Consider the following 14,722-nt stretch of genomic DNA (forward strand, 5'->3'; position numbering starts at 1 on the left):
CAGCCTTCACATTGTGTGGTGTCTTAATCTCATGATGTTTCTTCTCTTTTCTGTTAATAAAATTATATTCTATATTTCAGCTGGGTTTCTTTTAATCCCATGTGCTTTAACTTCCATCTCTAGCTCTTTTCTCTTACATACTAACCAGAATACCCTTTGTGGAATACTTGTTTCTATCTCTTTCTAAGGTGGTTGCTATTTTAAAACATACAACATATCTTACAGCACCTGATGTTTACAGACACACTTAGACCATTTACAAACTGTTGCAGCGGCAGTTTATCTGAGCCAGGCATAAGCTGATTGAACCCTTGGGAAGCACTTTATAAATATTTATCAAGTACATGAGTGACTTTGTTCTTCTTTGTGGTCATAGCTGAAATCAGGTTGCTTCCAAGTCATCCCCAAAGAAATTTTGTTTTGAATGCCCCAAATAAAATTATTTTGAATTCATTGCCTTCTGACTGACATGCAATGACTTGGAAAGAAAAAACAAGCCAGGGAGTAGTTGTGATAATAGGAAAGAACAAAATGAAATGCTTGGAAAATGCTGTATAAATGAGGATGGGGGGGAGGGGAGTTTATCCCTACTTAGGTGCAAATGCATGACACATGTATTCGTACCCAAAAAGTTCATTTATGTTTGCATACCTAAACTTTAGCTTCACTGCCAGAATCCTTAGACACTGAAGTTTAGGAATTCAAAGGACAGGAATTGATAACCATGCAATGTAATACTGCCTTTTGGTGATCAGTAGGTGCGAATCCTTTCCTGTTTCCCCCCACTTCTGGTTTGATAACCACAGTACATCACCACTAATCAGCGGGGAAAGTACACACTGAAAAGCAGAAGCAATCCAAAAAAGGTGTATTTGTCCAAGCATTGTTACACTTAATTCAGTTAGCTTGGTTGAGCCCTAGGAGTCTTTTATGCTAAAGTGGCTTCCCTGTCGTAAAGCTGTTGGGCACAGCATATGCTGAGCTATGCTTATGATTCATAATAATTGTGCTAATGTGTTTAGGTTGGGGAGGACTCTGCTCAGGGTGGGGTTGAGATGGGGTTAGCCAATGTGACCTTCATATCCTTTCAGGCTTCTCATTCTAAGATATCCATGATAAAAATGGCAAACTTAACAGGAACTCTTCAGTCAGTACACCTCAGTAGGTACAACGCTTAAATAAAGCATTGCCTAAGCAAGGCAGAGGACGGAAACTTCAAACTTCAAATGTGGGTTAAAATACTGGGGCTACAGAGGTGTTTTTTTTATATTACTCAAATGAGGTAGTGTAGCTACTGTATAATTAGCTGTTCTTTTTATTGATAGGTGTTTATGCATAGCAGAATGAGCAAGAGAGAAAAAAAGACTAAGCGAAACAGGAACATTAGGAAAGAGTAATGCGGTGGGATTAAGAGTGTGTGGAATCTTTCCTGGTCTGCATCCGTATTGGAATTGTTTTTAATATGTTGTTATCGTTTTATCACTTGTTTCCAATACTGGCCTCCTTTGGGAGGAAGGGCAGGATATGAAATAAATAAATAACAAGTTGAAGATGTGAGCTTGTTAAAAGGCACATCAATGTGTCACGTTCAGTTTGAACAAACAAACCAGCAAGCAAGAGAAAGTTATGTTCAGAGAAGGCAGGGTCAGGATAAGCTTTGTAGGCTTATGAAAAGTGTGCAGGCTACATGGCCTTAGAACTTGCAAGCCTTCTCATTGCTAGTGTTTACTGTTTGGCACCACAGATTTAGCATCCTGGAAATCCACAGTTCTTTAAGAAAATATACATACAGTGGTACCTCGGGTTACAAACGCTTCAGGTGACAGGCTCCGCTAATCCAGAAATAGTACCTCGAGTTAAGAACTTTGCTTCAGGATGAGAACAGAAATCGTGCTTTCGCAGTGCGGCAGCAGCAGGAGGCCCCATTAGCTAAAGTAGTACCTCAGGTTAAGAACAGTTTCAGGTTAAGAACGGACCTCCAGAACGTATTAAGTTCTTAACCCAAGGTACCACTGTAGTTTCAGTGTAGATTGTACCTCACTGGTGTTGGATAACATGTCTTTGGGTGATGGGTTTCCCTTTCTTAAGGCTCTGGAATTTCTCCATTGCCCCATAGAGTCATAAAAACTGCCCCTTGGTGTGTTTGCTTAGCTCTCTATGAGATGCATTTAGTGTCCATATGGCAGGCCAAAAATAAATAAATAATAGCAACTAACTAGATTTTTGAACCAGTTAAAAATGAAATAGTATGAGAAGATATTACAAGGGCTCATGGAGAAAAAGCAATCTTTTTAAAAGTGTTCTCCAATAAACTTTCACATTGGCTGATTCAATATCAAATCAAGCTGCAGGGAGATTTTCCATCATTACTGGATGTTTTTGAAAGATAGAAGATGGCCTAGCTCTGCTGCTTTAAGTATAGGGTGACCATATGCAAAGTTGGGCAGAGATATCTTTAATAGTTGTGTAGAATATAGAATTTTGGCAAGTGTTGCTAATCATAGAGGGATGCTGAATCTGTCAATTTCTCCCCTTTTACATGACCTTTAGAGGTAGGTGTTGTTTCTTTTTGTTGTTGAAGTGATTGCTTGGCCTCGATTTTGTATAGTAGTGCTAAGATGTAGCCCAGTCCATTTCAACATGTAGCATACTTCATGTAGAGATTGTCTTAAAGAAATTACCCTGTGAGTTGCACTAAGTTAATGGGTCACAGGTTTATCACTTAAGCTCTTAAAATGAAAGCTTGTGTACAGTTAAGACCAGCACTCCTTTTCTTCTTCTCATTCTGTGCTATCATGGGCTAGGATCTAAAAACATGTTATAGGCATGCTCAGTGGGTTAGGTGCACCCAAGGGGCTATGCTATACAGCTTTCTTCTCTCTCTCTTGCTCTCTCTCTCTCTCTCTCTCTCTCTCTCTCTCTCTCAAAAAAAAATATAAAAAAATAAAAAAATAAAAAAAATCTGCCTTCTCCATTCTGTTATTTTTGAAACTCAGGGAGTTGTCCAAAACCATTGCAGCACTGACAGGTCAGGGGGCTGCTGATTGATTATCATAAGTTCCGTGCCCCCTTGGGTACACAAGTTCTGTGGGTTCTGGTTTCCACTCAGAAAGTGAAACTTTGTTTACATGCTTGTTTCTCTCACTCTACTTTTGATGTGCTATGATGTGTAGTACTTCAAAATGGCTCTCCTGATAATTTTAATTATTATTATTTCCTGCTGCTGCTACCTGTCTATTGCATTCCTGTAATGTCCTTTTGGAATTTCTTCTTGCAGTTCCTTTCTGGTGTAGATGCCTGGTGTAAAATGTGCAGTGAAGGAGGCCTCCCCTCTGAAATGCAAGACCTTGAACTGGCCATCCATCATCATCAGTCCCTTTATGAACAGGTCACCCAAGCCTACACGGAGGTGAGTGTTTACGGAACAGACTTTAATAACCACTAGCAGGTTGGACAGTGAAAATTAATGAAAATTGCTGGATATGCCTCTGAGGTGTGGAGGTATTAGCTGAGTAATATGTAGGACATATTTATCTGACTTTTCATTTCCATGCTGATGTGACTGTTTAAGCACCTTAACTAATGAGTCTTCTGTAAGCAGACAAACAGTGGAACCCTCTGCATTGCAATCCAAAAACATCTACCCCACTTTCTCCCCAGTAAGCACTTTATAGTATTGCAGCCTGAGCACAATTATTAGAAAATAAGCCCCACTGTACACAGTGGGACTTAACGTCTGAGTAACCATGCCCACGATTGTTCTGCAAATTAGGTACCAGAGCTTGGAATTCTAACATTTATTAAGTGAACCTGTGGTAGAGTCTCAGCACAGGGTGAGCTATGTGACAATCACATCTCAAATAGTCCTCAAAGGTCTCTTGTCCCCTGCTTCTGAAGACATTCATTCATTCTTGAAGTGATGAATATTCTCCAGTTTTGCTTGTTCATTGCATTATTGGTGAATTTTAATGATGCGTGAGCAGAAGGAACTCTCTTCAGTGGGTAGAGCTGCCAGATGATTATCCATATTAACCCCTGCTTCTTTAGCTATTCTGTTAGTATTGTCTATGTCCAGCCTACTATTTTGCTCTCTTCTCAATATAATGAGTGAACATTAAATTGAGTCACCTAATCCATGAAAAGCAGACTGAGAGGTGATGTGCCAGCTATCTTGAATTATCTGAAGGTCTATCATGTGGAACATGGAGTGAGCTTGTTTTCTTCTGTTCCAGAAGGTAGGACGCGAACCAATGGATTCAAGTTGCAAGAAAGGGTATTTTAACAAAACATTAGAAGGAACTATGACAGTAAGAGCTGTTTAACAGTGAAACGGACTCCCTTGGATGGTGGACTCTTCTTCCTTGGAGGAATTTAAGCAGAGGTTGAAGACCATCTGTCAGGGATTCTTCAGCTGTGATTCCTGCATTGCAGGGTGTTGGACTAGATCAGGGGTCAGCAACCCGCGGCTCCGGAGCCGCATGGGGCTCTTTTACACCTTTGCCGCGGCTCCGGGGCGGATACTAGTGAGGGGAGGAGGCGCATTGTGCGCCCCGACACTCCCCACTGTGGCGGGCACTGTACTGGCTGTGACGTCGCATGGGGGCGGTGCGTGCGTTAGTCACGCACGGTCCCGACGTCACCTTCCCGCCCGCTGTCAGATCGTGGCTCCGGAGATATATTTGTATTAAATGTCACAATGGTTTTGCGGCTCCCAGTTTTTTTTTCTTCGGAAACGGGTCCAAGTGGCTCTTTTTCTCTTAAAGGTTGCAGACCCCTGGACTAGATGATCCTTTGGGTTCTTTCCAACTCTATGATTCTGTGTAACATTATTGTGATCTTAGCTGCCTGCAGTGCTGGATTGCACAATAAGAGAAACTGTGAAACACTAGACAGCCACCACTGTCAACTTCTGGTCTAAATATAAATCCATAACTAGCACAGTGTGTTACCTACACAAAGTAAAACCCAAACTTTGTTTTGCTTAAGTAACGTTCTCCAAATAATTTGCACAAAGTAATTAATTTTTTTAAAAAAAAATTCTATACTGCTTTATATTTTTCATAAAAATCTCAAAGCTTTACAGATATATAATTAAATTGTATATATCCCTGGTACAGTGGTACCTCTAGTTACGAACTTAATTCATTCCAGATGTCCGTTCTTAACCTGAAACTGTTCTTAACTAGAGGCGTGCTTTCACTAATGGGGCCTCTTGCTGCTGCTACGCCGCCGGCACATGATTTCTGTTCTCATCCTGGGGCAAAGTTCTCAACTCGAGGTAACTCTTCCAGGTTAGCAGAGTTTGTAGCCTGAAGCGTTTGTAACCTGAGGCGTTTGTAACTCGATGTACCACTGTAACTGTGAAAGAGATGATAGAAGTACAGAAGAAGAAGGAGATAATAACTTGTGTAGCTGTTGTTTTTTAATAGTGTGGATAGGGATCATGATTATGGCAAAAAAATGAGTCAACATACCAATAACATTTGGGCTATTGGGTTGGCAAACTGAAAAGTTTGGGAACTTACGCCCAAATGCAGGGCATGTATTGTATACACATTATCTTTAAAAAACCAAATCCTAAATTTACTGCTGGAAGAACAAAAACAAAGTTAATAAAAGGCATTATATACATTTTAAAAATAAAATAATCTCTTAGCAGCAGTGCAAAAATGCACATGTGTGTTCCCTAAAAGTAAGCCAATTTAGAACTCTAGGGGAAAAACTGATCTCTTTTCAGTGTTCTCTGATGATGCTTGCAATTAGCAACCCAATTACAATTTGAACTGAGGGGAGAATGAATTCACCCACTAGTTTGATTGTATAGCCCCATTTTCAACTTATGATACAATACACACTTCAAAGCTGCTCTCTAAGTGTATTTTAACCTTGAACAATCCTTGTAAAATGCAAATCACTGACATAAGACATACATGTATTTTTACTTCTTAAAGGGAGCGCTGGAAGGCTTAAATGGCAGGTAGCTGCTTACTTTCTAAATAATTCTTTCAAAACCCATTCATTCATTTGCAGGGACTTTCAGGACTCACATAATTCATGTTCTTTTTATTGGTGTTTCTATGATATCTATAACAACATTATCAGAACAATTTTTTTAAAAAGCACTGAAGAAAAGCCATTAAACCAAGTATGGATTCCCACTGTGTTCAAAATAAAGTAGTAAATACTGTATGCAACAAAGTACCTAGTGAAGTTCTAATTTGCTTGAATGTTTTCATAATAGGCTTGAAGGGCAATGTTTTAAGTACACTCTTTTGGTGTGAGCCTGCTGTGTTGCATCGGTATAAATTAATGGCAATTCCATTTTTCCATATACAGTTTTCACCAACATTACAGCTTAGAACAACCCCCACTTATAGGCAGTTTTTAAAAGGAAACACTGAAGAGAATTCACCCATGTTTTCTTAAGAAGAAAGTGAAGTTTGTGAATTAATCTGAACCTTAGGAATAAATATCCTTCTGAGTTTGCCTTTTCACAGGGAAAGAAAGAAAAAGAGTGACCCCATTTAATTACATATGTATTTTTAAAACACAATTACCTGAACAATTTTATAACATTCAACTTGATGGATTCCCCCCCCCTTAATCTTACAGGTAAGCCAGGATGGAAAGGCTTTGCTGGATGTCTTACAGCGTCCCTTGAGTCCGGGGAATTCGGAATCTCTTACTGCCACAGCTAATTATTCCAAGGCTGTTCACCAAGTTTTGGATGTGGTCCATGAGGTCTTGCATCACCAACGGCGTTTGGAGAGCATCTGGCAGCACAGGAAGGTCCGGTTACATCAGAGGCTTCAACTTTGTGTTTTCCAGCAAGATGTTCAGCAGGTAATGTAATTTCTCAGGCATGTGAAACTGAAACTTAGAGATTAGTTCATTGTGGCCTGAAAATTGGCTTGGAGTTTCATCTGGAAAGCCTCATGAAACAATATTTCTATCACCTGGTGCTGTTAGGCTGATATACTGAAATATAAAACAGCTTCCATAGACTTTTACCATATCATGTGCCACCAATTATTACAAAATTATTATAGGAAAGCTTTTAGAAATTATTTTGGAATTTGTCTTTGTGAGTAGGTAATTAGCTGTCAAACCACTGTCTATGCCTGAAGGACAGTTAATTGAAAAAAGCAACATTGAGAGTGGAATAAATTATATTCCTAGGTTATTACCTAGATGATTTCAGCATTATATAATCACGAGGGGTGTGCAGAAAGTGAACTGGAAATCATTGTTTACCTTTCCTTAGAATATGAGAACTATGGCACAGTTGTCAAAATTAACAGGCTGTTGAGCTGGTTTTTACATAACATGCCTGGATTAATAAACCATGGAGAAGTAGCCAATATTGTTAATTTATTTCTCTGCGTTGATACTGACCTATTTGTCTTATGTGGACCATGGAAGGGTGATGTTGGCAGATAATGGCATATACAACATTTAAATATGAGCAGGTGGATGAACTCTGGATGTTATGGTTGACATTATTAGGTCCAGGTGTTGCCAGAGCAGACATAAGAAAAAAGTTGTCCTAAACAAACCATAGTCTCTCAACCTTAACCTCACCTGGAAAGATCAGTGTCAATATTACAATACTTACAGGGTTGTTGTAATGATTGTGACAATATAATGTTGGTGAAATGTTTGAACATTCAAAAGCTCAGTTAAATTCTACATATCATCATGATCATCACCTTTGGCACCACTTCTGTAGGCTGCCCATTGTCCCCACCACAGCTGTTATTTAAGATATCACGGCTGCCTCTAAGACCTCGATCTTCTTTTCCCAACTTTCTTCCCCTTCCCTCAGCAAGTAAATGTTCACATTTAGGAGTTATTGTGCAGAACCAATATGTACAAGAAACACAGAAACCCATATTGATTCAACAAAACTGGGAAATGTGTCTTTAATCCTTTCTAAATACAGTGGTAAGGAAATACCCTTTGTTTCACTAGAATACAGAGACATATGTTTGTGTTTTCAATTACAGTATTGATTTGGTCCTCCAAACTTTACACTAATCTTGCAATAAGATCTGCATGTTTTGAGAAGGCATAAATGTCACAATGCATATATTTCGGTGTGTAGTGCTACAAATTGCTGCCAGTGGCTTAGCTTCTATTCCTGTACAGATTTCTACATAAATGGAAGTTTATAAGAGTAGTGAGGGTAGATCCACACATACTAGTGATACATTGTGAAATGTGCTATCCCCTACCCAATCTGCTGATGTATGCATGCACAACAGAGATGGTATTGGTAAGATACTGTACATTGCAAAACCAGACCCATGCCCACTTATCTGTGGCATTATATCACTATGTTTTCTGGATTGCCAGAAATGACCCCATGAACCATGATTATATATTCATTTTATAGGTCTCCGCAACGGCAGTGAAAAATACATGAAACCCATCAATAAAAAATTAAACATGTAAAAATAACCTCAAACACATCATCAGAAAGAAACATAAAGCCACATTATAACCACAAAACTGCAGAGCACATTTTTTCTGTTCCAGAAACCTTTTAACTGGGGAAAAGATAGGTTCTCCATCCTCCAAGTTCCTGAAGCAGGACAGTGCAGCAGCCAGACAGACCTAGGCAGGGAGTTCCATATGATGGAGCATAGGATTATAGGGAGCTGCCTTATGCCAAATGAGACCATTTTTCAATCTAACTTAGCACTGTTGATGCTGACTGGTAGCAACTCTCTTGGGTTTCAGGCAGGAGTCTTTCCCACTGGATATACCAGTTACTGAGCCTGGGACCTCTTACATGCAAAGCATGTGCTTTGTCATTGAACTATGGTTTTTGGCGCCTCTATAAAGAAACCTCAATCCCGCCTTGCCTCATGTCTATGCATTGTCAGGGGAGGGAGGGCAGCATGCATATGAAAGACATGATGTGTTTGCATGTTACAGGAACATGTGCAAATCCCCTTTGAGACGTCTCAAGTAGTACAGCATCTGTTCACTTTGCGTCCATCTTGGGTATATTATCCCTAGAAAGTTGGAGAGGATTCTGGTGGGAAGAGGGATAGTATGTCTCAGAATATGCTCTTCCCCCTAATATTTCAAGCATAAGCAAAATGAAGGAACCTCAGTCTCAGGGTTACTAGTATTGGCATCACAAACAGAGACCAGTGGACTCATGGTGGATGCATTTTAACAATGTCTTTTGAAGGTTTTAAAGATGTGGCAGCATCTCTGTCCATAATTAACAAATGAGTTCTTTTTGGTTCTAATCACTGTTTGATGCAGTAACTGAGAAAAGCCATCTTGTAAGTAGGTCTCTTATACTACCCGGGGATAAAGGGGTGGAGTTGGGTAGTGAGAATATGTGAGATATAGATAGATGGAGATTTGATCTGCCATTCAGTATAAGGTAATATTTGCCAGAACTGCAGATATTGGTGATACAAGGTGGGACCTGCATCATCATCATCATCATCATAATGGTGATGGTGATGATGTTGCAGTATATCCTCATCTCCTAATATAAGTGCTCTAGTTCAAGGTTCTATTTAGCCAGCAGCACCTACCTTTTGGATACTATATTATATGAGTCTCTGGGAAGTTATACACTTTCCTCTTCCCAATTTCAGTTTTCATTTTTTCTTTTCCAAATGATACTCAACATACATTTACTGAAAGGTGTGTTTAAAACCTCTGATTAATTTTTGCTACTCAGTATAGACCTTTTTTTAATGTTGCAAGGCATTGGTCCAAGAATATTGCACAGGTGACTATTGATGTTAGGCTAAGCAGTTAATAGGCTTCAAATTTTCCACAGCCTGCTAGGAAGCTAAATAAAATTATTCCAAACATCAGACAATGATGCTTAAATAAAGCTCAGTGTAATGCCATGAAACTCTGTTTTTAAATAATTTCATTTTCATGTAATGATATTTCCTCAGGACATTCTATAGGGCTCATTATTTAACCATACCCTGTCATTTGCATAATTTGATTTGAACTTTCATATGAAATTAGTCTCCATCTGTAATTCTTTTCTCCTCCCTAGAGTTGCTAATCAGAACAGATTACTCTGCTTTGTGCTTTAAAGCGGCTCTCATTAGAGAGTTACCATTACCCTTACTATTTTTCAATATCTATTTATTGAACAGTGTGTTAACGATCCTGTAATTCATTTTTAAAATATAGATTATTAATGTTGAAGTTACATGCTATGTGAAAAAGACACTTACCATATTTTTTGCTCTATAAGACTCACTTTTCCCTCCTAAAAAGTAAGGGGAAATGTGTGTGCGTCTTATGGAGTGAATGCAGGCTGTGCAGCTATCCCAGAAGCCAGAACAGCAAGAGGGATTGCTGCTTTCACTGCGCAGCGATCCCTCTTGCTGTTCTGGCTTCTGAGATTCAGAATATTTTTTTTCTTGTTTTCCTCCTCCAAAAACTAGGTGCGTCTTGTGGTCTGGTGCGTCTTATAGAGCGAAAAATACGGTACTTATTTCCTCAAATCTCCTGCCAGTCAGTTCCATGGGTCACCTTGAGTTCTTGTATGAAAGTGGGAGAAAAACTTCTGCTTTTCCACACTACTCATAACTTGCTAAACCTCTGTTGTATATCCCATTAGTCCTTATTTCTAAACTAAAATGCAACATTTAGTAAAATGTAACATTAGGAAAGGTGCTCCAACTACCTCATAATCACTGATGCACCTTTTTGCACCTTTTTGAGTTCTAGTAGTGTCGTTTTGGGAGATGTGGGATAAAAATATATGCGGATCAATCTAAAATATAAATGTGGATAAAATATATGTGGCTTCCTGATCATGTATAATTTAGCCCTTATATCATTAGGTTAGATAAAGTGGAATATTTAATTAGAAAAGGTTAGGCCTGCACCAGATGTTCTCCATTGAACTTTTTTGACACATTTGGAGGAATGGGGATGATCAAGAGAGGGTGGTGAAAGGTTCAGGGGGATGGCCAAGAATTCCCTTTAAAAATAACTTAAAAGCAGCAAGTGGCTTGACTCCAAACTCTCCCAGCTGCCAAGTGGTTTGAAATTGGTTGGGTGCATATTCGCTTCCTTGGAGACAACACTACATGGCATAGTGTCATTGCCATGGCATTATATATTAAGAAGAGGGCTGCTCCAGTCATCACAACTGTATACATGGAGGGGCATATTGATGTCACCATTTTCAAAGTGCAGGGTGGCCTAACAACTTGGCGTTTAAAGGAAAGGAACCCTCAGACATTTCATTTAATTGTAAGTAAGTGATCGCTCCCTCCAGAACATAGGTCCCTAACCAACTTTCCTGAGAGACATAACTGCTGTGGAGGTGATGAAGGGGATCTTCTATTGACCCTGAGTCTCACAGGGCCTGATCCAATATAATTTCCCCTTTTCATATAATTAATGTCCAAATACAGAAGTAAAGGGGGGCAGAGAAGGTTGAATTTCCCTTCGTGGTGTCAAAAAGGTCAGAGGCAAGTCTAATGTGGAACAGTCAGAGCTTCCCACCCTGACTCACCAACATTCTGAAGGCTTTTGTCTTCCATTAGGCCAACAAGGAATTTTAGATAAAAGCAACTTGGGTAAATCAGCGTTCTGCTGCATTACATTTTAAAAGGAGAATATCTGTTTTTTATAATTGAAATGTAAGGAAGGCTATTAGGTTATTTGAACATTTGGAGTTGGCATCTTGACCAATGCGTGGAAAGTAGATGTGGTTTGTGGCAGTCTTGGAATAAAGAAGAACATCAGCACAGAGAAGTGGATGCTAATGTGATAAATTTATTGAATTAAGTTCTGAGCCTTTGGGTAATGCCACTGACTGGCCCCTTTTAAGCTATTATAAGAACTGTAAGGATTTTAAGTCTTTGTAAAGCAAAAGAAAAAAGAAAAACAACCAAAAGCTTTCTGTAGAGTACTCTTGCTTCTTTCTTATATTCTGTGAGAGGGAACACATTTTCTATATTTCTTTGCAGAAACATGCACATATTCAGTTATTTATAGCTCATCCATCCACACACAGTTTGGAAACATTGCTATACAAGAAGCAAGTTCAGCATTAAAAAGTATGGTTCCCTTCTCAATTGACAGTTTTAGTTACTACTCCCCTCTCCTGCAATTTATTAAGACATAATTATAAGAGCACAGAATATGATTGAAGGTGGCTGGGGAAATGTACAAAAAATGTTTTGTTTTTCTGTGCAGTATTTTTATAGCACAGTTGGTGACATTTGTCACATTAAGTACTTAATCAACAAATTAGGAATTTACCTAGGGAAAAATATGGTATGTCAACAGGCAGTAGAGGTCAAAATGATACAAATTGTACATGGCATTTAATCGGCACATGATAATGAAATAGCAATCTTTCAAGATACACATAACATTATCTTGAAAATGCTCCAAAATGATGAAGAAAACAAACTGGATTTTTAATATTTTTAATGGATTTTCTGTCTGCCTTTTAGGATGTATACTTTCCTAAGGTGGGTTACAGCAGATCAATACAATGCAACATTAACATCCCAACAGGCTGAAAATGCAGGAAAAAAGCATAATTCTTTGTAGTAGCAATCAAATATAGTTACACCATAACCAAATGCTACTGCCCATTTATTCTTCAGAAAGAATGAGCGGGTTGGTGGTGGTAGTCAGCAAAACCCTAAGCATGCCTGTGAAGGAGAAAAGATCAGTACTGGATTTGGAAAACAGAGATGTGTGTCATTAGAGAAGTCAAGGCAGCGTTTATGGGATGGTGATCATAGCAAAAAATGAGTTCATAAAAATTCAGAAGTTCCATTTTATAATAGAAATAGAATTTATATTAGGATGAAGCTCTTGCAGTTTGGATTGCGGGCTTATAAAAAATACCTACATGCTGACTTTAAGGGATTTCTTCAGCTTAATATTGGCAAGAGGATAAAGAAAGATGATTTAAGAGTTGTAATTGCCTCTGCACTTAATTTTCTTCATTAATTTAGTTGTGCTGAGCAAAAGAATATTGATAGGTCTGCAAGGTTGCTCTTCCTTTCAAGGGGAAAGCAGATTGCATGTTCTTTTCAGAGTCTTGGGTGATTATGTATGGGAGGTAGGCCTCTAAACACTGGTAGTGGAGGGGGGGAGAGAAAGCAGGATTTGATTAGAAAAAATTTCATAATGGCTCATGGATTAGCTCCCAGACTTTCTAGAAAGAGCTGTTTGCAGTTCAATGTGTGGATATTTTGGGAGAAGATGCTGAGAAAGAGAAGGGCACATAGATGGTAGAAGAATCTGTAAAGACTTTTCAGTGTTACGATCCATCCCAGTAAGCTATGCTTGCATATATAAGAATTGTATGGGACATTTTTCACAAGCAGAGAGAATTTTCAGAGATAATTTATTACACGGTGCTAATAATGTCATGCCTGATGTGACTTTGAATTTAAGGCACGGTAAGCGCTCTTTTGCCATGCATATGTTGTGGTTCTAGATTAAACAGATTCTGCTGATTAGTAGACCCATCCAAGTCTTCTCCAATATTAAACTGAACTTTGGACCAAATTCTAGAGCAGCGGTTCTCAACCTGTGGGTCCCTAGATGTTGTTGGACCACAACTCCCATCATCCCTGAGCTCTGGCCTTGCTAGCTAGGGGTGATGGGAGTTGTAGTCCAACAACATCTGGGGACCCACAGGTTGAGAAAAGTTGTTCAAGTGCAAATTCAGCATCTGCTCTTGTATTCTCACTTTTGGATCTTATGGGTGGGACATGATAGGAGATGGCAGAAATGACTCCTCAAAATGACACAGCAGTAACTGAGGTCCTGGATACTACTACATATGTTGACAGTTCAACTCTAGGGATAGATAAAATGTGAGAACTGCAGCTCCCATTGTTTCCAGCAGCCTTTAATTCTGTGGCCAACATGTGTTCATGTGCCTGCTGTGGCATTCCTTGGACTCTCCCCTAGTACTCTCCTCACAACCCTGCTTCTGGTAAGTTGCAACAAATGATGAAAGTGGCATAGAGAGCTTCAAGAACACTATGTGCTGCATGTAATGAGGCCAGTTTTCATATCCATTTCAGATTTGGCCAGACCATGGATAGTCTAGGGTATGCTCTGAAATGGATTTGAGGAAACATGTTCAGAGCTTACTGAATTAGATAGATTTGTTGCTTTGCTAGTACATGGTGTTTTAAGAGCAAGAAGTAGAGTGGAAGTATTGCCTGCTGTTATTGTTCTCACCTAGAATTGCCAGATTCAGGGCACAAGCATATTGTTCCAGGTTACATAGAAAATCCAGATGCAATATTAGCATCTAGCATACACACCCAGGCACTGGACCCCTACTGACCCCTATTTTTGACTCTATATCTGCATTGCAATTGTCAGGGGCACTGGCACACTGAGGGGCATTAACCCCAAGGCTGCATACCAGAAACAGACTGGACCAAAAGTGCTAATAAGATGGATAAAGACCTGCCTGGTGCTTTATCCTTACGAGTAAAAAATAAGGTGTAGCATAATGAGTGTGAAGAGAATAGTATTTATTGATTGGTGCAAATATTTCCATCTAAAGCAGTATGTTATATGATGCTGCATTTACCTTGTCTTCTCTGATGGCCCTTAAGGGTAGCTGAATTACATAGCTTCAGGCTGGAATTGTTTAGAAGTGATGGATTTGCTATTGGCAAGCTAGTCATTTCTTATAAAACATACAGGAATCCTGTGGGCTGATGTT

The 14,722-nt window shown here is 39.2% G+C and overlaps 1 protein-coding gene across 13 annotated transcripts in view; it reads left to right on the top strand.

Annotated features, from left to right (window-relative positions):
- The window catches only part of KALRN (kalirin RhoGEF kinase), a 488,570-nt gene that overhangs the window by 272,046 nt on the left and 201,802 nt on the right, over positions 1 to 14,722 (top strand). For all 13 annotated transcript variants that reach the window (XM_053404286.1, XM_053404179.1, XM_053404188.1 and 10 more), the window contains 2 exons: positions 3,278 to 3,409; positions 6,613 to 6,843. In XM_053404286.1, coding sequence (XP_053260261.1) covers positions 3,278 to 3,409; positions 6,613 to 6,843 — 363 coding nt within the window. The remainder of the gene's footprint in view (positions 1 to 3,277; positions 3,410 to 6,612; positions 6,844 to 14,722) is intronic.

The sequence above is a fragment of the Podarcis raffonei genome, chromosome 1, assembly GCF_027172205.1.
Source record: "Podarcis raffonei isolate rPodRaf1 chromosome 1, rPodRaf1.pri, whole genome shotgun sequence".
NCBI classification, from domain to species: domain Eukaryota; kingdom Metazoa; phylum Chordata; class Lepidosauria; order Squamata; family Lacertidae; genus Podarcis; species Podarcis raffonei.